General features: G+C 55.6%; 1 protein-coding gene across 1 annotated transcript in view; it reads left to right on the forward strand.

Annotated features, from left to right (window-relative positions):
- Positions 1-22,688, forward strand: part of Dlgap2 (DLG associated protein 2) — a gene marked incomplete at its 5' end in the record, with an annotated part of 498,702 nt that overhangs the window by 409,961 nt on the left and 66,053 nt on the right. The window contains one exon of the mRNA XM_077109210.1: positions 3,494-3,705. Coding sequence (XP_076965325.1) covers positions 3,494-3,705 — 212 coding nt within the window. The remainder of the gene's footprint in view (positions 1-3,493; positions 3,706-22,688) is intronic.

The following is a 22,688-nucleotide window of genomic DNA, read 5'->3' on the forward strand; positions in this document are numbered from 1 at the left end:
AGGCTGCTGGAGAATCTTTACCTTGTTTTTTATGGAAACCTTTTTTTTATTTGTTCTACTTGGTTATACATGACAGCAGGATGCATTTCAATTCATCATACACAAATAGAGCACAACGTTTCAATTCTCTGGTCGTACCCGATGTAGCATCCCGCCATTTGTGCAGTCATACATGTCCCTAGGGCCATGATGTCCATCTCATTCCACCATCTTTCCTGCCCCCATACCCCCTCTCCTCCTCACCCTCCCCTTTGCCCAATCCAGAGTTCCTCCATTCTTCCCACACCCCCACCCCCCAAATTGTAGGTCAGCGTCCACTTATCAGAGAAAATATTTGGCCTTTGTTTTGGGGGATTGGCTAACTTCACTTAGCGTGATATTCTCTAATTCCATCCAGCCATAATTTTGTCCTCTTTTACTGCTGAGTGATATTCCATTGTGTATAGACGCCACGTTTTCTTTATCCACTCATCTGTTGAAGGGCACCTAGGTTGGCTCCACAGTTTAGCTATTGTGAATTGTGCTGCTATAAACACTGATGTGGCTGCGTCCCTGTAGTAGGCTGATTTTAACTCCTGTGGGTATGGACCAAGGAGTGGGACGGCTGGGTCAAATGGGGGTTCCATCCCCAGTTTTCTGAGGAAGCTTATGGAACATTCTTGATTCATAAGAAACCCCATGAACCTGCGAGTGAACCTCTTCCTTGCTGTCTCCCGCCTGTCCCCTTCCTGCCACGGCCTCCTGGGACGTTCGCGTGGGGTCTGCAGGGCATGGCCTCCCCGGCCACCCCTGACAGTGGCCCCCTGACCTGGTGCCCGCACGGGCCCCTGGGCCCTGGGCACACCTGACGCCCTTGTTTTATGAGCATCTCCTCCACCGAGATGTGACGTCTCTGAGGACCATGACTTTTCTTAAATTGAGAATAAGGGTCGTTCTTTTTTTTTTTTTAATCACAAAAGTAATATATGACTCATTTAAAGATTTAGAAAATATAAGTAGAAAGAAAAGTAACTGAAACGCGCCAGCCCCTTCCCCAGAGACACGCCTGCCTGCTCCCGCCCCCGTCTGCCCAGCACACGCAGGCCGTCTGCTTTGAGAACTCTGAACACCGAGCACCCCTTCCAGAGTCCAAATGTGTCCCCAGAAGTCCCTGTGCTGGAGATGGACTGCCAGAGCCACAGGGATGGTATCTGGAGGTGGCCCTGGGGCTGATCAGGATTCATGAGGTCATGCAAAGCCCTCCCTCCCATGTCAGCAGAGGCTGGCATCACGCTCTTGCCAGCCTCCGGAACCAAGAGCCAAGTGCCCTTCTATTCTTTATAAACTACCTCGCCTCTGTAGCCTCTGCCACTTGGTTATAGCAACAGAAAATGGACCAAGACACCTCATCACAAGCATCTTTCCATAGCAAATACTCTCCTGTAATATCATCTGGACATCGAATAGTCTCCATTGAATGGTTATAATAAATATTGCTGGCCATCCCCTGGAACACGGTGTTGCCACTGTTTCTCCTTTACCCTAACTAGTGACTTACTGATGCTGCCTGAACCTTCCTGTCCTGGGGTGCCCGTGAGCAGTCGCATCCTCTGATAAATGCCACAAAATTCGCACTGCCCGGTCCCCTCCCTGGCAAGAGAAGGTACGGACTGGCTGTTCCCCTGCCTCCATCTCCCCACTGACTCTGCATCTGTGACGACTGAAGGCTGACTTTGGTAAGCGTCCATGCCCAGGAGTGACATGACGGGTGAATGGTCACTCACCACTCATCCTTCTTCCAGTGCAAGGCACGCAGCTGTCGAGAGGCAGCATCTCGGAGACCAGGGCTCTGCAGGGCACATGGACACACGTTTTCTCCACTGCTGACTTCTTGCTGGACAGATGCCCTGGGTGTCACAGGCTCTGGTGTTACTCTGCCTGTGACATCAGTGGCTCTGCAGTGTGACCTGCTCACCGTTTGTTTTGAGGCCAGGCCACTCATTTCCCAATGCCCTTCCAGCGTGGTCTGTGTTCCCGTCACCCCTCTGTGGAAGCCCAGGTCAGGAAGAGTGGCCAGCTGGGTGGGGTCTGAGCCAGCTGCCCATCGTGGCTGGCCCTGTGCCAGTCAGGCAGAGCAGGAGTTTGCATGTGTCCACTCTGCCGAGCCCCTCCTCAGCGCTGTGTAGGGGTCAGCAGCGCCACACGCAGTTCCAGAGTCGCTGTGAGCCCAGTGCTCCTGGGCCCACTGGGGAATGCTGTTTGGAGAGACAAAAGCCACAGGTGGGAGCCCCCCACCTCTGCCACTCTTCAGAGGGGACTGTGCTGTGCCCTTCCACAGCAAGTGGCCAGCAGAGTGCCCGCCCAGCGGGGCTGCAGGTGCAGAAGGCATCGGAAGGCCAGGGGCCCTCTTCCCTCTGTCCCTGGGCTCCTGTCCCAGCTGTGCCGCGGGGACACCATCTGCTGGCAGCACACAGCATGTTATCTAGGGGACAAACACCAGGCACCGCCACCAAGAGGACTGCCTCCGCCACCCCACCGCGCCTCCTGGGGGCGCCAGACCAGAGGCACCCGGGCTGCAGCGGGCTGTAAGGCCCAGGACCCTGGTCCGGACGTTCACAGGGAAAACCACCAGCTCTGAAGTCCAGGCTGGGGCCTCCTTGCTCTCCCCTCCGCGGTGCCGAGCTCTCCCAGCGGGGGACGCACTGGGCAGGCCCTGGAGGCAGAGCTGCTGCAGCATCTGTGTCTTGGCTGTCAGCGTGGACCTGGCCGCAGAGTCCTCATCACACCCCTGAGCCCCTGGACAGAGCCAGGCCGGAGCTGCTGGGACCCGGCTGTCACGCTGGAAGCACCCGCTCACCCAGGACCTTCCGTCTACGTGGAGACCCGCTTCCAAGTCCGCGGTGCGGAGGGTGGATGCCGCTCCCTGGCCTGCTCTCAAGCCAGGGAGGCAGTGGGGGGCCTGGCTGGGGCTTCTCCAAGGGCCCGCTGTGCCCATGGTGCGCCCTGCAGCCCCGCTGGAGGAGGTGAGTGGGAGGGTGCTGTGGGTGCGAGGATTTTGCATAGATGATGTCACTTGACTCCTAGCTGAGCCTCCCCTCCTGTAGCTGCATCTAAGGGGAAATTGACAACAATACAGGATTTTCTCCTCCTCCTTTCACTCTTTCACTTCTTCTATTTTCAGTTTTCTCAAGTTTCAATTTCCTTTTGCACCAGAAGGAAATATATCTAAATGTTAGCAATGGTTTTTTTGCGGCTTCTGCTTTCCTAACATTTTCTTGCTTTCCCCATAGTGTTTATCTCTGTTTTATAATGGGAAGAAAACCAGTCCTTTCCTATTAATATCCTCCCGGGGCTGTGCGACGGTGCCGAGAAGCTTCTGTCTTTGTGCATCTACCCGCCGTGGTAACTGGCCGCCCGCCGCCGTGTCTTCAAGAGCTGCGGCGAAGGTGCTGCCCCCGCGCCCAGCACAGCTCCACACGCCACGCCTGACGTGCGCGTCTCTGCTTCCTCCTAGGTGCCTCAGGACGAGTGGGCAGGCTACCCGTCCAGCGGCAAGGAGGAGGAGATCCCCTGCCGCAGGATGAGGAGCGGCAGCTACATCAAAGCCATGGGAGATGAGGACAGCGGAGAGTCGGACTCCAGCCCCAAAACATCCCCGACAGTGGCCCTACGACCAGACCCCCTGCTGAAGTCCCTCGGGCAGAGACCGCTTGGAGACCACCAAACGTAAGAAAGGCCATGCCTCCTCCGAACATGCACTGTGTCTGAGCGCCTCTTCAAAGCTCCTTGGGTGTGGGCTGGCCGTCATCAGCTTAAACTTGAGTTGAGAATGTTCCAGCCAAGCCTTGGTGTCCCAGTCCTCCGTTTAGAAGTGACCGGTCTGTGATCTGCTTGTTAGGCAGTTATCAGGGAAATGTGCTCGGGCGGTTTCTGTGTCTGATCTTTAAAGCTAGTAGCTGCATGGGTGTCTTTCGGATCCTTCAGCTGATCCCCTGGGGAGGGATGGCGTGTCTGAGGGGGTGTGTGGAGCTATGACGGGTCCCAGAAGGAAGGCCTGTGCTCACTGCAACTCCAGGGTGCGCTTCCGGGTGGCATTGTTCGTAGGAGAGAGGAGGTGACCTAACTTTAAACACGTAGTGCCATGTGCTTTGTGCATCTGCCCAAAGATGCATTGTTGACAAATTCAGCTATTCGGGCAATCCTCCATTCACACAGAGTGGGAAAGACGACGGTCACTCCCAGGAGGGCGGGCCGTGTTGAGGGCACCCAGCCTACCTCCCGGCTCACAGGCAGGCACTCAGGTCTGGTGGTGTCTCCAGGCTCCCCTCCACAGCTGCCCATCTCCCACGTGACTGGGAAGCAACAGGTACAGCCCCTTGTCAGGGCTTCACAGTGTTGCTTACAGAATCCTCCAAGTGAGGCAGGGAAGTTCCAGACCAAGGTGTTCCTGCATGTCCCCTCCTCCCGACTCCATGCCTGGCACTCACAGCAATGATCTGCTCCAGTAAATCCAATAACCCATGAACGTTAGTTTGCAGAATGAAAAATGAGTTCTTGGTGGGTCTCTGAACCTCTTCGGCAGACACCCTGCAGCCCAGGTACTCCCACAGGAGCCTCCCCATGTCTTGGAGGACAGATCCCGGGCACACTGTCCCCATGGGTCTCTGCACAGGGCCTCTGAGGAGCCATTAGTGCAAACGAGTGCTCACAACCACAGCCAGGCCAGGTGTAGCAATCACCAGATTGCACTTACACTCTCCTGTAAACTACATAAGCCATCTTTATTCTAGAATTTATTTCATAGTCAAACACTGTTTAAAGCAAAATTGGTAATTCTCAACTCGTATTTTAAATATAGTTAGAAATAACTGGGCCCAACAAGACCTTGATTGCTGTCCCTGCTTCTACGCCAGAGGACTTCCCTGCAGGACTCGATCCACACAGTCTGCCCAGGCGGAGCCGTCCACATGGTGACAGCAGGAGTGAGAGTCTCTTGTCCCCAAGAGGCCTTGTCCCCCTCTCATGGCCCAGGTGACTCCCAGCACCTGCCACGGTTCAGAGCCAGAGGAGAGGCCAGCTGGAGGTCAGGAGGGCGCCTTGCTGCCCTGAGAGGGCAGCTCACATCTTGTCCGGTCGCCTCTCGCTTGAGGGGCCTCAGATGGTCCACACACTGCTCTGTCCCTGGCACCAGGTTGCAGGGATGGGGACGCCTGGGCCTTTAGCTGCCTTCCAGCTCTGAACCACATCATGGGGAACCTCTGTGGCTGATCCACTCTCAGAGGCTGGCCTCCAGGCACTGTGCCAAGTGACCACTGAGAACTGCCCACCCTCGGCTGTGCAGAACCAGACTCACCTGCTGCTGTGACCCGCACCCCTGTTGTCCACACAGACACCTCCTCGTCTGCCTCGCGGTGCTCTCAAACAGTGCACAGTGATGGGAACGGCAGAGACGAAAGCTGGAAGAGAAGAAAAACAAGAGGAACCGTGGGTCAGGAACAAAGCTGTGCTGGGTCTACCAGCCCTTGCGACCAGCGGTCCAGGAAGGAGTCAGCACACCTGAGGGTGGGTGCGTGAATCACCAAACTGGCTCAAAGAGAAACCACGGGGGGGGGTAAGAAGCAGAAACACTGACCCAAGAGCTGTGGGAAGCATCAAGTATCCAACTCATACGACTGGAGTCCCAGGAGGGAAGAGAGGAGAGGACAGACAGACACCCAAAACCTGGCAGCCAGCGATTTTCAAAAACAACAAAACTTACAATCACAGTCGAATACGAGGAGCAAAACACAAAATTCAAAACCCCACATTTACACACATCGCGTTCGAACTACCAGAAATGAAGGGCAGAGCAGACCTTCAAGGGAACAGCAGACACATTGGGTTGCACCTAGAGTTGAACCGGTCTTCAGGACAGACCGCCCCAGCCAGACGGCAGGACGCAGGTTAGAGAAAAGCCTTGTCAGATTGTGGACCTCGAGAAGGTGTTGTCATTAATGAACGTGAGTAAGACATGGAAGGAAGGAAGGAAGGAAGGAAGGAAGGAAGGAAGGAAGGAAGGAAGGAAGGAAGGAAGGAAGCCAGATTTCCTGCTGTGCTGCAGAAGTGCTCCAGCAGCCCTCTGCGCAGGGGCCTGAGGGAACACCGCAGGCCCTGGACCCACAGGAAGGAAGCGCGCCCGCCCTGGGTTTGCTGGGAACTCCTCGACCTTTCGCACTCCCCAGAATTCCCAGGGCTCTGCCGAAAGCGAGATGGCAGGGCTGGGAACTGCACAGAGCTGGCAACCCACACACAGAGCAGGGAAAAGGGAGTCCTGGGCGGGCGCCATCCAGGGACGGAAGCCTCCAGGCTCGGACTCCTCCCTCAGTTGGAGGAGCCGCAGGAAGGCACGGGTCCTCCCAGTGCTGCTCCTGCCTGGGCCTTGGGCCAGGTGAGGTGACACAGCCTGTAAGAAGTGACGCTGGCTGTGAGCACCCCTGGGAGCTCAGACCTTCCCACGTGCGCCTGCCTCTCCCGCCATTCCCTGCACCTGCACCGGGAGAGCTTTCCCCAGAGGCAGGACAGCAAGGTCTTCTTGAACTGGGTGACTGCTGCCAGTGCTGGTCCTGGGCCCTGCCAGAGGGTCCAGGCCACCTGCAGCAGGGGAAGCCCTGGAGACCTGGGGAGTGGCCGACGTGGACATCACATCAGGCCCTCCAAGGCAGCCCTGAGCCTTTCCTGACATGGTCTCCAGCTCCATCCAGGCTCTGCAGGCTTCCTGCCGACCACTGAGCCCCTCGCCATGCACCTGCAGCCACCTGCAGCCACCTGCCTCCAAACAGAGGCGTCTCCACCTCCACCCTGCTCTCTCCCAGCCACAGCCTGAGGGCCCTGCTGCCCAGGCAGGCTCTTCACTATCTGACTTCTGACAACTGGGCATTTCGTCCCTCAGGTCCCCCAGCCTCCAGTCTGCACTCCAGCCTCCCCCAACATCTCGCAGCACCCGAATGCAGCCTCTGTGGGCCTCGCTCTCCCCCCTGGGTCCCCTGTTTCCCTGCTTGCCTCGCCATAGGCTCTGCTCTCCCAGGGGTCTGCACCCCTTCTGTATCCCCACACTGTACCCTCTGCACCGCATCCTGCGTGAGCTCCACACGCTGAGTAATGCATGAGACCCACATCTGGCGACTCTGCATCGGGGGTCATTGTCAATCAACCTGAGGATACCCGGAAAGGGTCACTCTGAGCCAGAGAGGTCGGGGAGAGCAGAGGACAGCGCCCTCCCGCCTGGGGGAGGTCCAGCCAGGCAGGGGTCGGCCTGTGGAGCATGGCACCCCTGCGTGTGCAGCTTCAGCTCAGGGGGAGCCATATGCTCCCGGGGGAGGCTTCCTCTTTGGGTTCCCGGCCCCCTGTGGGTGGACGGCTTCCCAGTCTGTGGTTCCAGTTGGAGGAAACCAGGGCGATTGTCAGTGCCAGGCTCTGTGGGAGGCTGCTGCAGCCTGGCCCAGCCTCTCCGCGGGCGCCTGGCCTGCACGGGAGGCCGTCTCCACAGGCCACGCCACAGGACCTGTCTGCGCTCCTGTCTCGGGTGCTCCAAGCCTCTGGCCCGCCCTCTGCCTGGACTCTGGTGGCTTCTCCAGGGAGCTCAGCTTTTCTCCTGATTCTCTAGTTTGTTCTATGCACACCGACTCTAGTCCCTCTAGTAGTTGTCCTCTCGTTTTGACTTTCTTATGGTCTAATCAAATGAAGCAGAAAACCAAGTAGAGACTGGCAGTGTGGCTCAGTGGTGCAGCACTGTGAGGATGTGAAGCCCTGGTTCTCTCCAGAGCACCACAGTGGAAGGAGGCTCCTAGACCCGGGTCTGTGCTGGACGGCAGCAGGTACCGCCACTGACTGCCCGACCCTTGTATGTAACTGCACGCTGAAGACCCGTGATCTGCAAAAACAGGTCATCTTTCTTTCAACCACGCAGGAGCCAACTAAGGTGCCTCTTGGGGAGCTCCTCCATGGTGAGAGCCCCCATGTGTGCCTGGGAACCTGGCACCCCAGTGCCCTCTCCAGCCGGGGTGCCAGCTTCACAGACCACCAGCCAATGAAGCCGATGCGTCATTAGACTTGTCATTTAAATGGTGAGATTGGTCACCCTCATAGTAAACCTTACACCAAGGTAACTGCATGAAGTAGAACGTCACCTGCCTCTTGCCTCCCCTGTCCAGGAGCACCCACAGCGACGGCCCACACTGCCCTGGCATGTTACCATGCACGTGAAAACACGCATTTCCAGCAAGACGGGACCGGGCTGTGCCTGCTGCTCATTTGCTCCTTCTCCCCACTGTCCCGTACTGTTCTGCAGCAACCCTGACGAAGCCCACGCTCAGCAGCTCAGAAAAAGGCTTTTCCTCAGGAAGCACCGGTGCTGAGTCTGGCAGGGTCTTGCTGACACCCAGGTGTCATGGCTACGTGACTTCTGGACTCTGGGTAGGGAGTTGGTCTGTAGCAGTTGTAGGATCAAGGTCCTCTGTCCTTGCAGATGGTCAGCTGAGGTCAGCTCTCGGTTCCTAGAAGCCACTCTTGGCTGATGGTCCCTGATTTCATCTTGGAGGCCAGCTGGAGAGGCTCATGTCCCTCTGTCTCTGCAGACCTCTGCTGGTCATCTTGCGCTGCTTCTCTGGCTCTCGCGCCTTCCTCTTCTGCTTCTGGGGCAACTGCACCCACAGTAGGCACCCTGGCTGCTCCTTCTACCTCAGGGTCTGCCCATGATCACCCCCAGTTCCACCAGCAAAGTTCACTGGCTCTTGCCACATAACCCTAGATATTGCAAACACCAGGGCCCAAAGGTCAGGGGGCCACACCTTGCACAACCATCACGGTGACCTCCCCCGCCTGGCCTCCAGGCCCAGCGCCTCCTGACCCGTGTCGGTGAGCGGTGAGGTGTCACGGCTGATCTGTTGATCTGTGTTCTCATTATCGGACAGGTGTTGCAGGAAGGCTTTTCTTGGTGAATGTGCAGAGAGGGACCTGCTTTCTGCTGGAATGTTTCCTCTTTTGGCAACATGTAGGAGAATTCTCCTAAGTCATGGCTGCCTCAGAATCTGTGATGTTCAACACAGTGAGGAAAAACTGACCAGAATGGGAGTGACTCCCGATGTTTTAAATTGAAACTAGGTTTAATTTAAATTGAATTAAGTTCACTAGGGCCCTTGATCCATGAATAGTTGACCTCCCTATCCTGAGGGAGAGGGGAGGACTGCTCTGAGGCTGGTCATTGCTGGTCTCTGAAAACCCAACAGGACACTCTCTTAGAAAACCGTGCCTGAAGCACAGCTTGCAGGTCCCCAGTTCTAGACAGTTCAGCCTTGTTTTGAATCACGGTCCCTTCGCAGAAACGCAGGGCCCAGTCATCCACCTATAGAACATCTGCTGTGGGAGTGTGTCCTGGGAATGTCCCTACTGGTCTGCCTCTCGGGGAAGAGGACTTTGCAGTGGTCTGTCAATCTTGGGCACTGTCTTGAGAAAGGGAAATGTCAGTCAAGGGAGAGGGTAGAGGGTGAGGAGGACCACATTGCAGAATCAGCTTGGGTTGACTTAACAGCCTTCTCTTGTTTTCCTGTTTTCTGATTACCCATTTCTGCTTTTGAGTTCCTTAGATCTGTTTTTTGCTTCATTCTTCAGCCTTCTTAGTAATCACAATGTTTAAGACTGTGAATGTTCCTGAAGTGTGTATCTCTGGCTACATCACAACATATTGGTATGTGATCTTTGTGATCATTTTCCAGATATTCTGCAATTTTGATTTTGATTTCCACTCTGACTCAAGGCCTGAATGAATTAAAGGAGGAAGAGGTAGGTTGCCTAGGAAAAATATAGTTACTATTAATTGTTTTTTCTTTAAATACTTTCATGAATTTTTATGTTTAAAACTTCTAAATATTGGCCACTTTTTCTTTTTAGGCCTTAATTTTGGTAGAAATTTTGCTTAGAGTCAAAAGTAAGATATCATTTTTTTCAGTTTTTTTTTTTCTAATTTCCGATTCTGTGAGCTCTCGATTTTCCAGTGTTTCAGTTTTTCATTCATGAGGACACTCCTACCTACAAAATGCACCTACCAACTCTGTCCACCAGGGGGCCTGCTGTGTTGGCTGCTGCTGCAGCCCACCTGACTGTGCAGTCCCACCAGGAACCAGGGGCCTGTGTCCGCTCGTCCTGTGACTCCTGACAAGGCTCTGGTATCATAGTGTACAGTGAAGAGCATTCAGAGCAGCTGTTCCTTAAACAGTAGTCGCTCTTTAATTTTATGGACTTCATTATATTTAGTAGCAGCCAATGCTGTGACACAGCCTGTGAGGTCAGCTCCCTGGGAGGCTGAGGCAGGAGGATTGTGAATTCAAGGTCAGCCTCAGCAACCTAGCAAGACCCCATCTCAAAGTATAAATAAAAAGGGCTGAGGATGTAGCTTAGTGGTAAAGCACCCCTGGGTTCAATCCTGGTACAAAAATAAAATACAATAATAGTAGCAGAAAGATTTACCAGTTAAATACTTCTGTAAAAAGCCATGCGAGGCTTTCTGCTAATGACTCATTAACAGCTGTTGAAGACTGACCTTCAGAGAAAGCTCTGAGTAAAAAGAATAGCTCAGAGGAGAGAAATCTGTAACGTGCAGGGCACAGGCAAGTAAAATTAAACCCAACCGAGGAAGAAGCCGTGAGTTTTTCTAAATTGGTCATGTCATATGTCATTCTCTCAAATGGCAAAAACAGCATCTTCTACTGAATTCGTTTTCCTCTTCAATGCATTATGCCTAATTATATGAGTTCATTTTTCAGTGTATCCAATAAATAAGAATGTATTGAAGACTGAGTATGTAAATTATCATGTAAATAAACTAATAAAGAACTGTACAGATTGTTAGGATATTAGCTAGGAACCTGAACCTAACTACAGTTAATTTGAATTATAAAAGACATCTTCACTCAGCTTTAAAACTGGAAAGATTCTAATGATCAATTTGCTTTTTAAAAAATAACCATTTGATTTGAATGAAAGTGTTTTTAAATTTCTGTTCATTGAGCAGTTGGGCAGCACATGTTAAGAGCACGTCCCACCTGTAGGTTCTGAGGGAACGTGAGTTCTGAATGAAACGTTCAAGCCAAGCAGGAAGTGCTGGGGGAATTTCAGTCCCTGCCTTTTGTAGTGAAGGGTCAGAAGGCTCAATGCTCATAGTGTAGGAAATGCTGCGCCTGACATCAGCGTTCCAACAAGACCGGGGTGTTTAGAACTGCCTCACCCTCACGGGGCATCCATAACACAAGGGGGAAGCTGCAGGTGAGATGCAGAGGGACCCACGGCTCTGCCTTCCTGAATGTGGTGGGGACAGACTCCACACGCTGTGCTGTGGCCCTCGGGCACGGTCCTGGGGAGCCGACCCCTGTCCCAGAGCCAGGTCAGAGCAGAGGGGACCCCGAGTCCACACAGGACAAGGACTGGCAGGCCACTGGCCCTGAGACAGAGGGTCCCAGTGGTGTGCTGCGGGCCTCTAGCGCTGACATCCAGCCAGGGCCTGGAGCAGCCTGGCACGTTCCTTCCCTGGTGTGCAGAGGGGAGCTCAGCGTGCCGACGCCTTGGTCAACCTGTGAGACGGCGGTGGCCCCGCCCTCCCTGGCAGGCAGGACCCCGACTGTCATTTCCCCTGGGGAAGGAAGGTGTGATCCCTGCCCAGGGCCCCCGATCCTCCAGGAATGCCCAGGAACCGGGTCTGTCTGCCAGCCGTGGGTCTCTGATGGTCCAGCACATCTGGCCACCTGGGGACAGAGATGATAGTTTGGACTGATAGATGCCACGGCTCCCGGGCTCAGGGAGAGCCAGCAGACCAACCAGGGCTGCTGCTTCTCTCTCAGAAGGCAGGATGGGTGAGGCCCTCAGAATACCTGGCGGGATGCTCGGGGGGGTCATGTCACGCGTGAGGCAGCTGTGAACCTGGGAGAGGTGTCTCCCAGCAGGTCAAGGAGATGGGAAGCCAGAAAGACGCTGCAGACGAGAAACAAGACGAGTCTCCAGAAGCCAGCTCCAATGAAAGGGGGTACAGGACTCGACAGAGAGCCCAGACCAGTGCTCAGCAGGGTCAGGAGGCAATGCGTGAACAACCCAAGAACCTCAGCAAAGCAACACAACATATAGAAAAGCACCGGTGAGTGGACTGAGAGATAGTAGGAGCCCGCAGCAGACAGGCCACGCAGGAGGGGCGTCTGTGGACACAAAGGGAGCCGTGGGGAATAACTCAACAGAGGAGGAGAAAACCAAACAAGAAGACCAGTGAAGAGCCTGGCGCTTCTGAGGCTCCAGCCGAGCAAGCCGCGTGTTACCAAGTCCCAGGGGAGAGGGAAGGACTGGAAGGCACGTTCAGGAGATGATACCTGCAAACTCCCACAGCCTTCCAAGGCAGAGAGGCTCAGGGGACACCAAGTAAGACAAAACCCCAAGGGACGCACCAAGACAACTGGTAAACTGTCGACAGCAAAGATGATCCCGGCAGCTGCAAGGAAGAGCCTTCTGGACCCGTCTTGTGCAAGGGAACCTCTCACCCCAGTAAGATTCTAAGTGGGTTTTTGAACAGAAATCTTGCAGGCCAGGAGGGAATATTATAATATTGCAAAGTGCTGAAAGAAAAATACCAACAAAGATACTATACACAGCAAAACTGCTTCAAAAATGTGAGAGAGTCAGACTTTCCCAGGTGGACAAACACGGGGGCAGCCCATCACCCCCAGACCCAGCCCATGAGGACTGCAGAGGCACAGAGGACCTAAGTGCCTGTAGTGTGCAGCTAAAAGTAAGTGTGCAAACATGCACAGAGCACAGCACTGCACCATGGTGTGCAGATCACTTTTAATTCTAGTATCAAAGTTAGGAAACATAAGTCTTGAAATTAAGTATAACCAAACTAATGAAAATACACAGGGCTGGGGATGTGGCTCAGTGGTGAAGCACATGCCTAGCATGCCTGAGGCCCTGGGTTTGATTCCCAGCACCATAAAAATAAATAAATCAGTTTTATAAAATAAAATTCACAGTGTGGGTACTTGTAGGTTGTGACAAGGATAACAAAGGGAGGGGAAGACAGATGGCAGAGTTTTGTACACATTTGAATTAAATTGCTTTCCACTTAAATGAAATAACTCTGAGGTTATTTTGTTGTTGTTTGTTTGTTTTTTGTGGTGACTGAACCACAAGCCCTGAACCCGGGGCCTGCACATGCTAGGCAAGCACTCTACCACCAAGCTACATCCCAGCCCATAAACTAATTAACTGATCCCCCGGCACCCACACCAACAAAACACCTGTACGAGGCACACAGGAGAAAGAGGACGGAATCAAAGCATAACCGATCTGAAAGCCCGCGAGGCACAAGGGAAGACCGCAAGCAGGAAGGTGCAGGAGCACTGTGGGCTAAGAAGGCAGCAGGACGCGGCAGCAGGCCCCTCCCTCCCAGGTCCTCTGAATGCGGACGATCAAACTCCCCACTGAAGGACGCAGCACCTGAAAAGGAGAAAAACACCCAGCAAGTCCAACCGCCTCCTGTCAGCAAGAAACTCGCGGTGGGCCCGAGGACGCGGTGGGCCCAAGGACGCGGTGGCCCGAGGATGCGGTGGGCCCGAGGACGCGGTGGCCCGAGGATGCGGTGGCCCGAGGACGCGGCGGCCCGAGGACGCGGTGGGCCCGAGGACGCGGTGGCCCGAGGACGCGGTGGGCCCGAGGACGCGGTGGCCCGAGGACGCAGTGGCCCGAGGACGCGGTGGGCCTGAGACCCTCACGCGGGCGGAAAGTGGAGGGCTTCCTGCCAGCGGAAGCCAGAGAGGCAGGGTGGCCAGAGTGCTCTCTGTGTTGGTCGCTGCTGGCGGCTGGCTTAGACTCGCCCTGTGCTGCTGTCTTGGTGATGGGCCCTCTGTCCCTCCCCAGCCCTGTCAGTCACGATGGCTTCAACCCTGGAGCCGGGCGGCCACCTTGAAGCTGACAGAAAGCATGTGTAGAACAAGCTGGTGTGAGGGAAAGTGCGCGCATCGCGTGCCTCACCGTGACACAGGAGCAGATTATAGTTTTATTAGAAAGGGTCAGACCTCTTGTTATTTCTAGTCGATGACACACCATGGCTAATAAATGTCACTGGAATTGGAACTTTCTTTAAAAGTCGGTCACCCAGTATGGTCCGCTGCTGAGAGCTCTGTTGCAGATCACCAAGAATCTTGAGCTTTGAAAGTGAACGTCAAAGCCAGAGTGGGGACATGGGGACCCCGTAAGACCCAGAGTCCAGGTGCCAGCTCCAGGCTGCAGTCTGCTCATGAAAGACCCTCCGATTCCCTGTCCAAGAAAGACGCACGAGACACTGGCTGCAAAAACAAGAGGCGATTTATTAATACACAGACGCCTGCGGGTGCTCAGCAAAACCTCAGCCGGAGCTTTGGTGAACTGGCACACCGGGCTTTGGGGTACAGGTCTTTTATAGGATAAAGGGGCAGGTTTCGCGCGCGCGGGAAGTAACAGGTTTCTTATTGGTTATTTTGAACCCAACATATAGATTACCTAAAGGGCAAAGTTGTTTTTCACTTTATGTTCCTGGATAAACCTCATGACAGTTACATATTAACACTCTGGTTTTTCTGTTCCTGCTTATCATTATCAGTTCCTGTTTGTTCAGGCATGCCTTGGGATCTGCTTTTCTGTTTTTTTCTCAACCATCCTGTCCTCTCACAATAGACTACCCTTAACTGATTAACAGATAGACCTCTCCGGTGTTTACGTGGGTTAGCAGCACGCCCTGAAGGTTTCACAAGGGGGCCTGGGGTTTCTGGGCTGGGGTCTTTCACTCACCCAGGTGGGCTGCATCCAGAACCTCCACCAGCCAGTGCCCAGCTGACACCACCTGGAAGGCAGCCACAGTGCCACTCACCCGTCCCCTGACCAGGCGGCTGCTGAGCTGCCAGACCGCGGGGTCCCAGGCACTGAGAACACGCGGTGACCCAGCAGAGACCAGCCTTGGGCTCCTTCTTAGGCAGAAGACAGGCAGAAACAATGAACATCACAGAGCCAGGGGGAGGGCAGACCTGCTAAAGACCGGCCCTGGGGCTCAGAGTGCAGCCCCCGTGGGTTCCACGGGGCCAGGCTGCCTCTGAAACCGTGTGGCTGGGTGGGCTTCACTGTGAACTTGGCTTTGAACATGGGGCACGCACCCTGGGCCTCTCAGAGGGCACAGAAAGCCAGTGACGGGAGGCAGGGAGGGACATGCTCCAGACCTCAGGGAGCCAGCGTCCAGGCTTGAGCTGAAAGGCCCAGGAGGGCTCCGCAGGGACCTGGGTCAGAGACAGGCCGAGCCGCAGGCCCTGGGGCCGGTGTCACGTGAGTACGACCATGGCCTCCTTACCTGTGGGGTGCAGAGGGAGCAGGTATGTGGAGGACCAGTGAGGGCCCTCATGTCTGCAGTGACGGGAAGCCTGCCTTGGGTCCATGAGCTGGAGGCCACAGGCGGGCAGGAGGCAGGTGTCACCTGGGATCACAGGATGCTGTCCCCTGCTGTGGAGAGAAGAGAAAGAGGAGTTGGGGGATGCTGTGTACTTAAAGCCAGCAGGGCAGCCGCGGCTGGGGCAGCAGTGAGGAAGGGAGGGACTCCAGAACCGGAGGCTCAGGGCCAGAGACCAACAGTGGAAAGAGGAGTCGGCTCCCTGATGGAGACCTGCTGGTGGGAAGAGCAGGGCGGCAGGAGCTGGGCTCTGCAGACTGGGATGGGTGGGGGAGGGTCCCAGCCTGGGGGTCAGTGGGGTGGGGGAGGGTCCCAGCCCCTCCGAGGTCTCTACCGTGGTTGGGTCTGAATCTGTGGTTCACAGAGCTGGGGGCCAGGTAAATAGCTCCACGTTCATCAGCCTGTGGATGGAGTTTGACATTAGATTAAGTGGAGACAGAAAGTGGGGTGAGAGCTGGCCCTCTCCCTGCGGCTCGGTTCAGAGAGATCAAGGTGCAGAGGAAGCGTGAAGCAGCAGCCTTGCACAACAGCCTTGCAGCAGGACTTGCACAGGCCAGCTCTTGCCACAGTGAGCTTGGTGCTGGCCAGCTGGCCAGTGTGTGTGTGACTCTGGGACACAGTGGCTGATCCCTGGAGCGCTGGGCCCTTTCGGAGCCCCTGGGTGCCACTCCCCGGCGGGTCTGTGGGTGCAGGTTCTCGAGCACGGTGGTGAGGCCGTGACATCAGTGCGGGAGCTTGGCGTGCCTCGTCATCTGTCCCCCATGTGCTGCTCCTGGGGCTCCCGCCACACTGCCTGCAGGAACAGTGGGGCGGGGGCACAGAGCTCCCAAGGAACACCCCCGTACCACAGACATCCATGCAAGGGAAAGGCCTGCAGTGTTCAGTGCTTCTAGCCCAGACCACCTGTTCCCTGAGTGCTCCCCTGGCAAGGAGGCTGATGTTCGATATCTGCCCATTTAACATTGGATGCGGTTTGTGTGGTTACTAAAGTCAGGGTGTTCCAGTGACAGGTAACTGGTGGAGGCCACCTCTATCCCTACCTCCTCAGGCATGCCAGCACCACACTCCCGTGACTGGTGCCTGGACCACACGGGTCTAGAGTCAGTGTGCACCGAAGCATCTGTGAATGGCGCCAAGAAGAGGGAGGGCTGTTCTTGACAGTGCGGACGCTGCAGGCTGCACAGCTGGCCAGGTCTGCATGGATTCAGACTGACCACTTCTCAGGTAATGTGGCTCTGGAATCAAGGGCAACATGCTGAAACTCATCACAGCTTTCTGAAAAGCCAGATGTAAGCCACCTCCCAACACCAGAGGTGCCTTGCTGGTGCGCCATCGCTGCTGTGGACACGTCATAGATGGCCAAGACCTCCACTCGGTGCCTGGGCCACCATCTCTCCCTCCAAGTAGGCCCGGCTCCTCGTGGTGTGGCCGGGTCTGCAGACCACCTGAAATGTTTATGCAAAACAAGGTCTGGGCTGACCTCCCCTTCCAAATCCCGTCTCTGGAGACAGGACGCAGAGATCTACGTTACTTGGAAGTGCGTGCCCAGGAGCTTTGGGTACAAGTTAGCATTTGAAAACCATCAGACGATGTTTTCTAGTTTCTGACACACGCCTTTAAACACCACCGAAAACTGTCAGAAACCTTCATAGAGAGTGCGATTCGCTGGGGTAAAGAATCCCGGCCCACGGGAGGCTGAGACGTCCGTGACAGGGTCGAATGGTTCCTGGTGACAGGCTTGGTGGCTGTTGCTCAGCAGCCGTGGCCCAGGGCTGCTGAGGCAGGTCTGGCGCTCCCCCTCTGCGCAGAGCTTTAGGCAGAGTCCTGGCGGCCAACAGGGAGCTCGCCCTTCAGCCAAGTGACAGGACAGCTCAGAAGTGCCTGCTGCTGGGGCCCAGCGGGGCATGTCCATTGCCTGAGGGGGACTCCAGGCTCCACTCCCTGGGCCGTCCACTGTGGCTGTTGATGGGGGTCACAGCAGAGGTCTGCCGTAGAGGCCCCCTTGACTGGCCTCACATAGTCCCCGACTCTTGCTTTGTGATGCCCTGCATCACCCAGGACTCTGCCAGCAAGAGGCCACCACCAGGTGAGGCCGCCCACCCTGGGCCAGAGAAAACAAGCCTGTGTTCTTCATAGCGTGCCAGTCTGCGGTGCCGTGCCGTCAGCCACTGGACACGACTGAGCAAGTACTTCCATCCGAGCACAAGGTGGGCGTTTGCTGGGCGGTGACTCAGTCTCTGCATTTCTTTAGAACGCTCTGTTGCTAGGTCCCTTCCGATGTTGGTCCTGTTTTCCTGACTTCCCCTCATGGTGGCGACTTTGTTGACGGTTTGCTAATGCTGGCCGCCTCTATTTTGTGTCTTTCTGGGAAAATAAATGATAGGGAAAGATGTCGTATTTCAAAAAACACAACTCAGAAACGGTGACCATCACAGGACTGAACCCGCCTCCTCTCCCGCCGTCCTCCAGTCTCTAGCTGGGTGTGAAGCAAGGCCAGTCTGTGCTGTGGGCTTGGTGGCCGGTGATCGGTGCTTCACAGGAGGGCCTGAGGGAGGCCTTTGCACAGCTGCTACCGTGTCTGAGCAGGTGCAGCGCAGGAAGCCAGTGCCCCTCCCGTCCCCCGGGGACGTGCACTTTGCAGGTGGGACCACAGGAAGCCACAGAAGGGAGGCCACAGCACCCTGAGCGCCGTAGGGCCTGAGCCTCTGCTCTGTCACTGTGCAAAGCCCTGCACCAGCCCAGGAGCCACCCCCAGCACACAGGGCTTCACCGTGCTGCTGGACGTGTGGTCTGAGTGGCCAAGCAGCCTGTGAGCAGTGGCCGGCGACCATGCGGCTTCTACCCTGAGCCCAGAATGCACCTAATCCAGGAAAGCACGCCTGAGGGGGGCACCTGGGCCGCACCTCCTGTCTGCACCTGGGGAGCCGGGAGGTGTGCCGCACACACCCGCAGCAGGAGGGCCTGTGCCCCTCAGTGCCAGTCTCCCAAACCAAGACCCGCACGGCCACCCTGGCACACGGCAGGCGCCCACCACAGCACAGCACCCTGGCCACAGGGGAGTGGGACGGAGGCTCCAGGTGAGAGCAAAGGCAGCCCAAGCTCCAGCACACGCATGTGCACACACCTGCTCCAACAGAAGCAGGCAGAAAGTGGAGGGTGTCTCAAGGCAGGCCCCACCCTGACCCTGCGACACCCGCGGCTGGGGAGTCCCTGTGCACGCTCTTCATCCCTCACAGCATGGGAGAGAAGAGCGCTAGCAGAGCCCAGCTCTCTGGGTCCCTGTGTCAAAGGACGGGATTCAGAGCTGTCACGGTGACAAAGGTGGTGCCCGAGGAGAGAGGCAGAGTCCAGGTAAGAGACGGTGGGCCCCGGACTGCTTCGCTTTCAGCTGCTGCCCACTGAAAATGAAAACAGCTGAGACCCACCAAGTTAAGCAGGTGGCGCTGGACAGCTGATACCCACCAAGTTAAGCAGGTGGCACTGGGCAGCTGAGACCCACCAAGTTAAGCAGGTGGCGCTGGACAACTGAGACCCACCATGTTAAGCAGGTGGCGCTGGGCAGCTGAGACCCACCAAGTTAAGCAGGTGGCGCTGGACAACTGAGACCCACCAAGTTAAGCAGGTGGCGCTGGGCAGCTGAGACCCACCAAGTTAAGCAGGTGGCGCTGGGCAGCTGAGACCCACCATGTTAAGCAGGTGGCGCTGGGCAGCTGAGACCCACCAAGTTAAGCAGGTGGCGCTGGACAGCTGAGACCCACCAAGTTAAGCAGGTGGCGCTGGACAGCTGAGACCCACCAAGTTAAGCAGGTGGCGCTGGGCAGCTGAGACCCACCAAGTTAAGCAGGTGGCGCTGGGCAGCTGAGACCCACCATGTTAAGCAGGTGGCGCTGGGCAGCTGAGACCCACCATGTTAAGCAGGTGCCACTGAGGAGCTGAGACCCACCATGTTAAGCAGGTGGCACTGGGCAGCTGAGACCCACCATGTTAAGCAGGTGGCACTGGGCAGCTGAGACCCACCAAGTTAAGCAGGTGGCGCTGGACAGCTGAGACCCACCATGTTAAGCAGGTGGCGCTGGGCAGCTGAGACCCACCAAGTTAAGCAGGTGGCGCTGGACAACTGAGACCCACCAAGTTAAGCAGGTGGCGCTGGACAGCTGAGACCCACCATGTTAAGCAGGTGGCGCTGGACAGCTGAGACCCACCAAGTTAAGCAGGTGGCGCTGGACAGCTGAGACCCACCAAGTTAAGCAGGTGGCACTGGACAGCTGAGACCCACCATGTTAAGCAGGTGCCACTGAGGAGCTGAGACCCACCATGTTAAGCAGGTGGCACTGAGGAGCTGAGACCCACCATGTTAAGCAGGTGGCACTGAGGAGCTGAGACCCACCATGTTAAGCAGGTGGCGCTGGGCAGCTGAGACCCACCAAGTTAAGCAGGTGGCGCTGGACAGCTGAGACCCACCATGTTAAGCAGGTGGCGCTGGGCAGCTGAGACCCACCAAGTTAAGCAGGTGGCGCTGGACAGCTGAGACCCACCATGTTAAGCAGGTGGCACTGGACAGCTGAGACCCACCAAGTTAAGCAGGTGGCGCTGGGCAGCTGAGACCCACCATGTTAAGCAGGTGGCACTGGACAGCTGAGACCCACCATGTTAAGCAGGTGCCACTGAGGAGCTGAGACACACCATGTTAAGCAGGTGGCGCTGGGCAGCTGAGACCCACCAAGTTAAGCAGGTGGCGCTGGACAGCTGAGACCCACCATGTTAAGCAGGTGGCGCTGGGCAGCTGAGACCCACCAAGTTAAGCAGGTGGCGCTGGACAGCTGAGACCCACCAAATTGAGCAGTTGGCACTGGACAACTGAGACCCACCAAGTTAAGCAGGTGGCGCTGGACAGCTGAGACCCACCAAGTTAAGCAGGTGGCGCTGGGCAGCTGAGACCCACCAAGTTAAGCAGGTGGCGCTGGGCAGCTGAGACCCACCAAGTTAAGCAGACAGTACTGGACAGCTGAGACCCACCATGTTAAGCAGGTGGCGCTGGGCAGCTGAGACCCACCAAGTTAAGCAGGTGGCGCTGGACAACTGAGACCCACCAAGTTAAGCAGGTGGCACTGGACAGCTGAGACCCACCAAGTTAAGCAGACAGTACTGGACAGCTGAGACCCACCATGTTAAGCAGGTGGCGCTGGGCAGCTGAGACCCACCAAGTTAAGCAGGTGGCGCTGGACAGCTGAGACCCACCAAGTTGAGCAGTTGGCACTGGACAGCTGAGACCCACCAAGTTAAGCAGGTGGCGCTGGGCAGCTGAGACCCACCAAGTTAAGCAGACGGCTCTGGGAGCCCCCCATCAATACCTACAGAGCATGAGCCAGGCATCGAGAGCTCAGGATGTTGGCCAGACCAAGAGGAGCTCTCCTGGGAGGAACAACAGAATCCAGGGTCTCTAACCATGTCCTTCACACCAAAAATAAGGGAGGGGGAGAGAGGAAGCGCCCTGTATCAGAACAGCCTGAGACCACCCAGACCTGAGAGTTGCTGAAAATCCCTCTGACTTAGCGGTTCCTAGTCCAGCTCATTATGTGAAAACAGCCTCGTAAGGTTCTGACTCTTGAAGGTGAATAGTCCTTTAATCGTGTTATTTTAATTGACGTGTGTTAACTGGATGTGTCAGGGTTTGATGTGCCCTTTCAGCACATACTGTCCGAGTCCGAGCTCCCCACCCACCACACCCTGTCCTCCCTGGCCTCTGATGGATCTCTGAGCACGCTCAGGTCAGCTGCATTTGGCTCCTGCAGAGGAGAGAGCATGTGTGTGTCTTCTGTGCCTGGCTCATTCCATTTCACAGGGCACCCCCAGTTCCACCAGGTTGTTGAGAATGACAGGGTTTCATTCTTCCTGGCTGAGTAGTACTTCATTGTGCACATGTGCCATGTTTTCTTCATTCATCCATCTGCTGATGGGTGCCTGGGCTGACTCCTGATCTTGGCTCTTGGGAAGAGTTCAGCAACGTGGCTTGCAGGCGTCTCTTGGGTATGCTGACTTCATTTCCTTAGGATACATTCCCAGGAGTGGGACACTCTATCGGATGGTGCTTCCATTTTTGTTTTTTTGAGGGACCTCCACAGTGGATACTAGTTTACACTCCCAGTAAGGGTGGATGAGACTCCTCTTTCTCCACATCCTTGCTCCATCCAACTCTGGCTTTTAAATAGACATTTTAATGGGGTCAGATGCGTAGCTTGGTCGGCATCTCCTGGTGACTAGCTTGATGGGTTCTCTGGAGGAGTGTGTTCAGATCATTCCCCATTACTAATTGGATCACTCGTTTTTAACTGTCAGTCCTTGAGTTCCCTGTGCCCTCTGGGCCCCCGTCCTTTGGGGGTGGAGAGTTGGCAGACGCCCCACTCTGTAGGCTCTTCCGGGGCTGTTGGTTGGAGCCTCTGAGCTTGACGCAATCTGTTGTCGGTTTTGCTTTTGTTTCCTGTGCTTTGGGACCATGTTCAGAGCCATTGCCTGTACCAGTACTGTAAGCGAGTCCCCTGGTTTTCTTTTGGTAGTTTTGTAGTTTCAGGTCTCACATTAAGGCTCTGGATCCATTTTGAATTGATTTTTTAACTGGGTGAGAAATAGGGATCAAGTTTCAACCTTCTGCATGGAAACTTAACAGAGAAATGAAATCTTAAGAAAGAACCAACTGCGTTTTCAAGAGCAGAAAAATACAATACCCAAAATACAAATCACTGTGTGGGTTGCAGAACAGAGCCAGATCACAGAAAGAAGGTTGGTGATCTGAAAACAGGTCAAAAGGTGTCACCAGGCCGGAAAACAGCCGGGTCAAGTGTTGAGGGAAGCAGAACGGAACCTCTGACAGGTGCAGTGGTGGACACTCGGGCCACAGGAAGCCAGAGGACAAGGGGTGCTCTTCAAGGAGCACCGGCAAATGTCTCCAAATGTCAAAACACCTGTGGGCCAAAGTCACGCAGGGAACTCGAAGCAGACAGAAAGTGTCACACCCATGCACACGTGACAAGCTTCTGGAAGCCAAGAGGTCATCTAGAGGGCAGCTGGGCGGGAGCAGGGCCCACGGGCCAGGACACAGTGGCACCACGTCCTCCAAGTGCACAGGAAGGGCAGAGTGCTGGACTTGGCACAAACACCTCGCAGAAACATGAGGGCAAAATAAAGAGTTTCTCTAATTAATAGAATCCAAGAATCCACTTTTAATTTAAAA

Source organism: Callospermophilus lateralis, chromosome 4 (genome assembly GCF_048772815.1).
Source record: "Callospermophilus lateralis isolate mCalLat2 chromosome 4, mCalLat2.hap1, whole genome shotgun sequence".
NCBI lineage: Eukaryota > Metazoa > Chordata > Mammalia > Rodentia > Sciuridae > Callospermophilus > Callospermophilus lateralis.